We start from the raw sequence: 10,422 nt of genomic DNA, 5'->3' as shown, positions 1-10,422 counted from the left end.
AGGGAGTCTAGGAGGGATTGTAAGATTTCTGTCAGGCTTGGGAGGGATTGCCTGGAGAAGGATCTGGGTTCACTGGGGAAAGCCAGATTGCTAGGATTGGGAGGGTTACGGGAAGGTGGACGAGTACGAACATCACGTGGGGGCATGGGACCCTGGGATTGGCGTTGGGTCGCATCAACGTGACGTCGAGGTGCCTTTTTAGGGGGAACAGTTTTGTTTTTCCGGATCCCTTTGATTGACACCCTCGGTGTAATCGATCTTTTCACTCCTGTTAGAGGGGCCAGATTGGGCAACGGTTCATTACCCTCAAGAAGTGAGAGTGTATCGAACGGATTCACTTCTGAGGTTTTCTTCAAAACATCGGCGAATGACCTCTTTGAATTAAAAAGGATGGCTTTTTTATGCTCGGCCTGCGTTTTGCGGTACACTGAGCAAGTAGACACTTCGTGCCATTGCTGTTTGCAATGAACGCACTTTTGGGTGTCAGCCTTGCATTCTGCCGTAGAATGCGGTCCTTTGCACTTACCGCACCTAACAGAGTTGGTACAGTAAGGCTCGGAATGTCCAATCTGGCTGCATTTAGAACAGGTAGCCACCTTTGTAACAAAGGGTCGACGGATGGGTACCCGCAGACCCTCGAAGTACAGCGTGTTCGGCAGTACTGTACCCTCGAAAGTGATCCGGAGTGAGGAAGTCTCACGGAACACCTTCTTTCCGTCAACCATTTTCGAAGCGTACAGTTTTTTCACTTCGAGGACCTTGACACGAGGCGAGGATTGGTAAAGGAATGCCCCTTGTCCGTATTGAAGGATATCCTCTAAGGGGTATTCAAAGTCATCTACCACACCGATGACTTCCACCAATCCACCGGGAATATAAACCCGGTAATCCTCCGTATAGTCCGGATCGGCCACAATTGCATTGGCCTGCACCCGGTCCTTTGCGGTGACACGCAACTTCTTTGGATGCAGTCGGATGACGTCCAAAACACCCGGGTATTTTTTGTAGATCGATGCTGTGATCGATCTAACGTCAAGCGGCTTGGTACGAGGCATAAAAAAAACATTATGTGCCCCGTTAAAAGAAGCATGATATGTTTTGGCCCTTGATTTTAAATTCGCTTTAGCAGAATCATCTCGCGATGTTGAAGCCAAAGGTTCATGTAACACTTTTTTTTTGGCCATCTGCCCTGGGTCAGAACTTTTGCGCTTCACTGTAATGAAGCCTTCATCGGATTCATCCATGGGCTCCGCCTCCATGGGAGAGCCCTAGCCAACGAATTAACTGTATGGGGAACAAGGATAACAGGATAAGAGCGGAACACTTACCAAGCACGGGACAAATGAGAGGAGAGCGCACACGATAAGATGCGAGCGCACGAGATGCGAGCGCACAAGAGATGCGAGCCGTACGCACTTGTATCGTCGATGCGCTCAACTCTCTCTAACGGGTAACGCACAGACAATTAAACACACTACACACACTTAACACTGTACAACTTTTACGCACAGCAAGCACAGATCGCTTCACGTTCACCAAGCGTACGCAAATCTTCGTGGTGTGTATGGTCGGGGTCAGTGGCTTGACTTTGGCCGTAATCATCCACCTGGAGCGCGTATCGATAACGTCCGATTCGCTTCGTGGTTGGCGACAGAATGATATTTGCTTATAATTGGGAACAGAAATGCAATCGAAATTGTGACCTGCTTTTTAAAATATTAGAACTATTACATGTAACATTGTTTTAAAAAGCGTTGTAAAGACCTTTTTTATACGATAGAAAAAGAAGATAAATATTGACACAAAATCTTCGTTCTCTATGTAACTACGTAAGGAAGCAAAAAGGCAAATCATTTTCCGTTGAAAAAATCCAAAAACAATCGAATATCCTCAACAATATTAAATAACTGCGTCTGTTTCACTTAGATGCGATTCAGAATATTTGTTTGTTTGTCATAAAATGACCTATTTGAACAAAAAAACAACTATGTAACATGCAAATAGTAGATAACACATCAATCAACAACGAACACACATGGGCATATTTCAATTAAACAGTATATATATTTCTTATAAGTTTTGGGTAAAAATATGCGCACTGCTACACCCTGCCTCAACTCAATCCCTCCTTTTATTGGCTTTCCAGCCACATCCCGTCCTGTGCTAGATCCTGTTAACCTTGTTCTAATACGCTCGAAGACCTGTCCATTTGTTCGCGTGTGTTCCTTACAATCCTATGACTTATGTTCCTATTTACAGTCACAAGGAAATGCCGGTCCAACCCATTCCGACGCATTATGTGGTATGAAGCAGATTGTTAAATGCCGAGTAGGACGATTCCAGATCGAACAGCAGCTGGCGAACCTGCGCCTCCGTTAGATCGTCGGACGCCTGCATCGTGTTCAGCGTGGCCAGCCAGTTCGAGACCTTCTCCTTGCCCTCGAAGTTGTCCGGAATCAGCGAGAGCCGGTTCATCGTGTCCAGCAAATCGCGCAGCTCGGGCTGCAAATCATCCATCGCCCGTATCTCGAGCCGCAGCTTGTCCATGAGCGTGATGAACATGGACACAATGTCGGCAATGCACTTGCTCGTGTTGCCCTTGTCGTCCCGGATGGTAATGGGACGGTCCTCCCTGATGCGCTCCAGCGCAGCCGGACAGTCTAGCCGGAACTTCTTCACGAACGAGTCGATCGTCGGAAACTCGTCGCCCTGCACAATCTTGAACGCCACCTTGTACTGTACCAGCAGCTTCGAGCAGGCGGCCGTATACTCCTGCGGCGTAATGCAATCCCGGATGTATGCTTTTTCCAGATTTTGCAGCGTAGAGACCAGAGCGAACAGATCGGCCATGTTGTCGTACTTCTCTCTCTCCCTCGCCTGCCGGTAGAGCTTCACCTCCTCGTACAGCTCTGGTCGATTATCCTGCATTTTTGTGCGTGGTACAATTACTTCTCGGGTGTTGGGAGTTCTTTGTGCTTTGTGCTGCCTAGTTTTCAATCACGAACAGACTGTTTTACGCACGGCATTGAAGGGATGGCGAGTGCAATTTGACCTCCGCGTGATGTATTCCGTTTTACCGAACAGAACACACGCTTAACTTAAGAAGAATAACCAAAAATAATAAATTTCACAGCACTGCGACGAAACTTTTGCATTGGATTTGCCAAGTTTGTTTACGCTTTTGCATTGACTCATCCCAATGTCATCCGTGACGGCGGTTTGACGTTAGAGCTGTCAAACGCCCCGCACGAGACACCGGGCCGGCGCTTGTTTACATTTTCCATACGTGTTTTCGCGGTCTCGTCGGTTCAGTGCGCTAAAAAACCATGGATAGTTTGCAGGCAATTAATTCTAAACTGACGGTGCATTCAGCTGCAGCTCAAATCGAAAAGATTTTGAAAATATCCCAAAAATCAACGCACCAAACGCTGCCGGAGCCAGAGCTTGAGCTGCTGAAACAACTCTGCAAATCGAACAACCTACGGATATGCCAGCTGGCAAACGAAGTGCTGCTGCATCTTGCCACCGAAAGGGCGGTTGAACTGGGGCAACTGCTGGGAATGCTGATGACCACGCTACCGAACACAACTCCCGGACAGTTCATCGTCATCGGTGGGTCTATTTTTCAGCTTCTGCTGCTCGATCTTCGACGGCGGTGCCTAGCCACAGAAACCAAATGCAACTATACGTGCCAGTTCGATTTGAAGCCACCTCAGCATCCGGTGATTCTGCTCATCGAAAAAGCCAGCACGGGCTCCACGTCAACCGTGCTTGATTTGATCACTGGCACTTTGAACCATTCGGACGATATTATACGCACGAACAGCATCGAATTTTTACGCCCCGTACTGTTGCATCTTTTCGTAAATGTGGCCATATACGCAGACTGTCAGCCACTGTGGAAACTTCTAGTCGGTCGAGCTCTACACGATCGCAAAGCGGAAACGGTTGTGTTTGAAATTCTACCATGGCGCCGAGATACAACAGCACCTCAAACCTGCTACACGATCGGGCTGTTAACGGATGCTTTAGAAATAATTCAAAGCGAGAATGAAGCAAACATACAACATCAACTGGAATACGCTTTGTACATGGCGGCTATTCTAAAAGATTACATAGAGTACAATTACGATCCAAGCCGTTGCTTTGCTTTGCTGCATAAAGTAGGTGTTTCGGCAATGAGGTGCGATCCGCCTCCGAATTTAGATGTGCTGATGGCAATCATAGGCGATCTTCTGCCGGTCGTAACACCATTAAAACTGTACGCATTGCTACAACTTATTCAAGTGATACTGCCGGGCTGTGGGAATAACACCCGCCAGCTTATAAAAGAAGCCATGATTCAATTGATGGGACAGCCATCATACACAGCAACACATTTGACACTTTGCGACAAGATTCTTACGCAGATCGAAAAGGACTTTTCACTGACGGATGGCAAGAACGCTGCGGATTCGCCTAATGTTCCCGTTCGAACGACCTACTTTCATCAAGACTCAGCCAAGTGGACGATTCTCTGTAACTGGTGGAATTCTTCCGACACGGCAATCGAGGATTATCTTCGAAGGGAAAAAACATCCAGCACAAGATTTACCTTAGCTTTGGGCCAACTTCATCGCTCAATTTTCTTGTCACCTTTCTACGAAGAAGACGTATGGCGAACGAATTTTGACCGTTTAGTTAAACTGATGTGCCACAGCGATTTGCAGGTCGCCCAATGCATGGTACCGCTGCTGTACGGACTAGCGCAGCATAAAGATGCCCGGCGCCGACTGCATGTGCTGCAAACTATAGCGTCGATGGGAGCCAAGGAAAATCTGATTGGAATTCTGAAAGCTCTCACTAAAGGACTCGATCGTTCGCTGTGCCTCGATCTGTACCTAAGACTATGGAAGGCTGAACCGCGAACCTATCCGTTGCTGTACGATCTGCTGAAAGATACCAGCCGTCAGCCGAATGAAGATCGCTGGGAGCATACAATTGCTCGCGCGTACACAATCCGTGAAGTGTGCCTTTTAAAGTAAGTTCCATGAACCCCGGTAACTGTGTTTAATAGCTAATGATGCATTATTGACCTCTCCCGACAGCCCACAACAGCACGGCGAAGACTTGGTAAACTTATTCTCGGAAGTGCTTAGCAGTCCCAACAACAACGAAAACGAGGTGGCCATCTGCCTCTCACTTGATGCTATCTCGAGTCTCTGCGAACATCAGGTCGTCAACATTGTGTCAACATGGAAGGTGTTAGGGTTCCGTTTCGCTAACGAACGCCGCTCGAAAGTGATCAAAAGCTTGTGCCGGTTCTTCGGCAGTGTGCCGTTGATTAAAGTGACCACACCGGAACAGGAAAGCTTAGTAAATCATATCATTGGTACGCTCTGGCATTACGTGACCGACTACGAGGATCGGGGAGTTCTGGAGGCCGCTCTGGGGACGTTGAAACACTTTCACCCGGATACGCTAACTCTTCGCCAGATACCGGAAGTTTATCGACAGGGCATCGATCTGCCAGAACCGAATGAAGAAGGCCTTTCTGCTGCCGACAGTGCCGGATCGGTACCGCCAGAATGTTGGATTCAGCTGCTTCTGTACACCAACCATTGTGCAATTGAAGCCGTTGGCGAGCTTTTGGCCCACTACATTACCCGCGAGATCGAAGGCTACCGGGGCGGTATCTACCAGACGCCAGAGGGACGTCCAGAACCATCCAACTTGAAGTATCTTCCACGGGCAAGCATTTTGTCGACGATTGTTAACTACCTCATAACGCAAAGCACCAAGTTTACGAAAATCGAAACCACACCCGAGCTGGTGCTGGTACAGATGCTGCGAATAGTTGCAAAACCATATCCCAAGCCGATTCCACCACTGAATTGGTGTTTTCTGCATGAATATTTCGTCCATTGCTTCGAAATGCGCGATGCCTGCCTGCAGATAGCCATCAAGCAGATGCCTTACTCTGGCACCGCCAAACGGCTGGTGGAAAACTATCTGAACGAACTGTGCGAAACGATCATGCTGGAAGAGGATCTGCTAAAGATTTACGCTGCCATAGCAGAAATCACCGAAGCGGTGCAAACGGACATTTACAAACGATTTGTGCACCTTTCGCTACAGTATCTGGCTGAGCGGGCGGAGGATCAACAGTTTGCTGACAATACTCCATTCATTCAAACGATGGCATTAATCGCAGGCGCCCTGCAGAGGGAGAGAAAGTACGAAAATGAGGACAACTTTGATCATCTCTGCACGACGCTGGAGAACTTTTTCATGCGCTTCGATCTGGAATCGGATGTAAGTGATTGATAGTTCACCCCTCAACTTCAACACATTCATTGAGAAAATTTGTATCCGTTTGTTCCATATTTCAAGGTTTTTCAAAAGTACATCGAAACGTTGGTGCATCTTCCTGAGAAACACTTCACGGCCCTTCTGAAACCCAGCACCTGGACGGGAGGCAGCAATGTGGAAAAGTTGGAAAAAACGATTCATCTACAGCTTGCCTTCCGGCGGTACAATCCTTCCGCCAAATCGTTGCACTTCCTCGGTCTCGCCGATATAGTGTCGGCAGTTGCAAAGCACCAAGACGCTTCATTGTGTGTTTTCTTCCTGCGGGAGTGGTTTAACTTCGTAGAGCAATTTGCACAGGATATTGAGGAACAGCCTTCGCATGGAAAGGATCTAATCGGCTTTATCGTTGAGTTGATCGGTCTGTTACAGTGCAATCTTACGGCTACGGCCGATCGCATACAGCAGAGTATCATGTTTATGCTCGATGCTCTGATCACTGCTGTCGTTAGCTTTTCCGGCTATGGCGGACTGTATGGAGCGCAAGTATTTGCGAACGATGGATCGTTACGGTTGGCACAGTTTCCACTTGCACTGGTTACGGTATTCCAGCAAAATATGTGGCGTGAAATTGAGATAAAGGTATGTTACGTTTAGAGTTGGTTTTGCATTTAGAATAATAATTATATCGTTGGTTTTATTTAAGATCTACGAGTTCCTGTATCATCTTTATGGCATTGCCTCGCTACCGGACGAGTACGCAGAATGTTTGCGCGATGCGCTGATATGTTGCAAGAGGCAACCATATTTTCAGCAGTCAAAAACGTGGCCCAAATTCGTGACTCTGAGACGGCGATTATGATTCTTTTAAAAATAATGTTACAAATATGCGTATAGTCTAAAGAAAGAATTAAATAATTGCTTTTGTTTTTAATAAATTGATCTACCCATTGAACTAATGATTGGTAATTTTATAAAAAATGAGAAAGAAATGATAATTGCGTGCTAACATTTTTGTTATTTATAAAAAAATCAATAAATTATTTGCGTCACAAGTTTTTCTTGCGAGCCTTTTTGTTACACAACTGGAGACGTAATATTTATAAGCAGTAAACAAACATTTAAAAAACATACACACAAACCCTACCCTACCCAGCTCCCTACGCAAAGGTCACACAAAATGCGCCAGACTTGACTGCTCCAAAACGGCCGTCACGCACACATGGCAAAGCGAAGAAAAGATAATGACCCTATTAACGCACCGACCGGCGGTAATCGCCCTCACGACGTCGGCGAAGGAAGTCAAACTCGCTGCTTGTTTGTGCGGCGCATCATCGGAGTCCCCCAAACATGAAGGGCCAAGAAATATTAATCGAATCTGCACCGCATCGGTTAGAAGCTGCCTATAAGGAAATATTTACCGAAGGTGCGTTGCAGTTTTTGGGCCAGCTGGTATCACAATTTGACCGAGAAGTTGAACAGGTGAGTTGAAGCCAGCGGGATTGATAGGGGAGGTAAACACTGTGGGCTCCCTTATCTGTGTTCTCTTGTTTTGATTTGCTGCTCTACTCTGTCCAGCTGTTACAAAATCGAGTCAAACGGAGACTGCTAATTCAAGAGGGCAAGTGGACACCCGAGTTCCAGAACCGCAGTGAATCGTTGGAATGGAAGATCAACGATTTGCCGGACCGCTTACGTAATCGAAAGCTCGATCTTGGTGATGTGAGCCCTGCACATACGATACATTTTACCGATTGTCTGTACGCGGAAGTGCAGGGAATTCAGGTTAGTTGTTTGCGTTCTTTTCGATCTTCAGAGGAAGTCCCATCTAAAAGCATTTGCATGTTTTTAGGTTGATTTTGACGATGGGCACTGCCCTACCTGGCGCAATACCGTGCTAGGTCTGTTCAATGTTACGCGGGCAGTACATGGCAGTCTGCAAGGTGCACCGCTGGATGTGCAAGCATACCCGCTGCTGATGCTGCGCCCAAGGGCGTTCAACATGATCGAGCATCACTGCATTGTGAATGGGAAGGAGGTGATCGGTCCACTGTTTGACTATGCGCTGCTTATGTACCACAATGCTCGCACTATGGCAAACATTGGTATAGGGCCTTATTTTTACCTTTCCAAGGTACTTAAACTAGATTTCAGGATTTTGTATTCAGTTTAATTTAAGTTCCCTTTTACCTTCTTCACGCGTAGATCGAAGATCCGAGCGAAACACAGCTCTGGAACAAGATCTTCACCTGGACCGAGGATCAGTTAGGGTTGCCCGGCGGTACCATTAAAGCGTGCGTGTTGATCGAAAACATCCTGGCAGCGTTCTGCATGGAAGATATCCTGTACTCTATCAAAGAGCATGCGATCGGGCTGAACTGTGGCATATGGGACTACTGTGCTAGCATCATTGCCAAATTTGGCTGGAAGCGGGAATTTCTGCTTCCCGATCGCAACAAGTATGTCAACATGGGTCAACCGTTCTTGCGCAACTATATGCGGCTGCTGATCAACGTTTGCCACAAAAGGGGCGCATTGGCAACCGGTGGTATGGCTGCGAAAATGTTGCCCACCGGAAAGGAAAAGGCTGCTTTGTGAGTAAAACTAGAACGAGATCGAGAGTAAAGTAATCGATAATAGAGGTGGGAGCTCGAAATCGGACCTACTCGATGTACGGAAATAATTCCGGAGCCACTTCCGATGCTGGAATCAGCTCCGGAATTGGAATCGACCTGGGAATCACAATTTGTTCCGGTAACGGAATCAGAATTGACTCCAGAATTGGTATTAGGCCCGGGATGAGAATCAGTTGAATTGAATTGAAATAAGAAGTTTCAAAAGCGAAATCAGTCCGGGAATCTCCATGAGAATGGATCGATTACAAGTAAATTTGGATTCTTTGCTGCTATCAATACGTAGTATCATTGGACCAAAACGCCTATTCTTATGGAGAAACCGACACCGATCTCGAAACCGATTCTAATTTCGGGGCCAATTCCGATTCCTAAGCTGATTACTATTCCGGAGCCGATTCCTATTCCAGCGCCAATTCCGATTCCATAGCCAATTCCGATTCCATAGCCAATTCCGATTCCAGAGCCAATTCCGATTGCGGAGCCGATTCCGCAATCAATTCCGGGGCCGATTCCGGATTCAATTCCGGATTCGATTCCGCAACCAATTCCGGAGCCGATCCGAAATTAATTCCGGTGCCGATTCCGGAATCGATTCCGGAAACTGATTCCATACCTACTAGCCGAAATCGATTCCAGAACATTTCGGAGCTAGCCGGAATCGATTACGACGAGCACTTCATTTTTCCCATCATTAGTTGATAACATAACATTTGATGTCTGTTTTGCAGAAGCGACCAGGAGGTCATAGAAAGCGTTAAAATGGCTAAATCGGTAGAAATAGATGCCGGTGTGGATGGATTCATGATTTACGATCTGCGAATGATCAATGCCATTAACGAGCTGTGGGAAAGAAAAACGCACAGCGACAATCAGCTCACTGTCCTGCCCGACATCTCCCAAATTACTGCCGATAGTTTGCTCCAGATACCGAAGGGCGGCGTAACCATCGATGGACTGAAGTAAGTATGATAGTAAACTGTTTTGTTCATCCACTTACCTTTCCGATTTCCGCCATGGCAGCAACAACATTACGGTAGCGCTGCTCTTCATCTACCATTGGCTGACCGGGAGTGGGGTGTTCTTTTTGAACGGAGCCGTGGAAGATTCGGCCACGGCGGAAATATCACGCTCCCAGCTGTGGCAATGGATCCGCATGGGAGCGGTGTTGGAGGATGCCGACAGGACCGTCGTCTCCCGCCGGCTGGTCTACCAGACGATGGATAAAATCATCTCCGCAGCTTACCGGGCCTGGTGCATTACGCCCTCGGACCGGAAACGCCTGCTGTCCGCCAAGTTCATGCTGCTGGACGTGATTTCTTCCCGGCATTACGTCGAATACATCACCACACACTTGAACGATAGTCACAAATTCCGCACACTGCACAATAAAAACGATGGCCTGATGGCGAAGCTGTGAAGCTGATCCGTTGCCGTTATTTACGCTCAACTGAACTGCTGAATACAGTGGGGGAAAGAAAATGGTTTGAAAATAATAATT

General features: G+C 47.2%; 3 protein-coding genes across 3 annotated transcripts; 2 read left to right on the top strand and 1 right to left on the bottom strand.

Moving 5' to 3' along the window:
- Positions 1-2,044: 2,044 nt before the first annotated feature.
- Positions 2,045-2,928, bottom strand: LOC1276052 (vacuolar protein sorting-associated protein 28 homolog). Its single transcript, XM_315357.3, has one exon. The coding sequence runs from the start codon at positions 2,926-2,928 to the stop codon at positions 2,296-2,298; it is 633 nt and encodes a 210-aa protein (XP_315357.1). The 3' UTR covers positions 2,045-2,295.
- Positions 2,929-3,326: 398 nt separating this feature from the next.
- Positions 3,327-7,243, top strand: LOC1276051 (focadhesin). The gene is made up of 4 exons (XM_315356.4): positions 3,327-5,020; positions 5,088-6,294; positions 6,373-6,930; positions 6,995-7,243. The coding sequence occupies exons 1-4, from the start codon at positions 3,327-3,329 to the stop codon at positions 7,148-7,150; spliced, it is 3,615 nt and encodes a 1,204-aa protein (XP_315356.4). The 3' UTR covers positions 7,151-7,243.
- A 304-nt stretch (positions 7,244-7,547) lies between these two features.
- On the top strand, positions 7,548-10,357 carry LOC1276049 (malate synthase). Its single transcript, XM_315354.5, has 6 exons — positions 7,548-7,770; positions 7,867-8,073; positions 8,141-8,422; positions 8,494-8,882; positions 9,653-9,883; positions 9,945-10,357. The coding sequence occupies exons 1-6, from the start codon at positions 7,639-7,641 to the stop codon at positions 10,339-10,341; spliced, it is 1,638 nt and encodes a 545-aa protein (XP_315354.5). The 5' UTR covers positions 7,548-7,638; the 3' UTR covers positions 10,342-10,357.
- Positions 10,358-10,422: the final 65 nt, after the last annotated feature.

The sequence above is a fragment of the Anopheles gambiae genome, chromosome 2, assembly GCF_943734735.2.
Source record: "Anopheles gambiae chromosome 2, idAnoGambNW_F1_1, whole genome shotgun sequence".
Lineage (NCBI taxonomy): Eukaryota > Metazoa > Arthropoda > Insecta > Diptera > Culicidae > Anopheles > Anopheles gambiae.
Note: the sequence above shows the minus strand (reverse complement) of the source record. Positions and strands in the feature narration are given on the sequence as shown.

Coding starts and splice junctions, on each gene's coding strand:
- LOC1276052 (XM_315357.3), bottom strand. CDS start 2,928: ATGCAGGATAATCGACCAGAGCTGTACGAGGAGGTGAAGCTCTACCGG.
- LOC1276051 (XM_315356.4), top strand. CDS start 3,327: ATGGATAGTTTGCAGGCAATTAATTCTAAACTGACGGTGCATTCAGCT. Junction 5,021..5,087: donor CGTGAAGTGTGCCTTTTAAA/GTAAGTTCCATG, acceptor CTCTCCCGACAG/CCCACAACAGCACGGCGAAG. Junction 6,295..6,372: donor GCTTCGATCTGGAATCGGAT/GTAAGTGATTGA, acceptor CCATATTTCAAG/GTTTTTCAAAAGTACATCGA.
- LOC1276049 (XM_315354.5), top strand. CDS start 7,639: ATGAAGGGCCAAGAAATATTAATCGAATCTGCACCGCATCGGTTAGAA. Junction 7,771..7,866: donor TTGACCGAGAAGTTGAACAG/GTGAGTTGAAGC, acceptor TACTCTGTCCAG/CTGTTACAAAATCGAGTCAA. Junction 9,884..9,944: donor GTAACCATCGATGGACTGAA/GTAAGTATGATA, acceptor CCGCCATGGCAG/CAACAACATTACGGTAGCGC.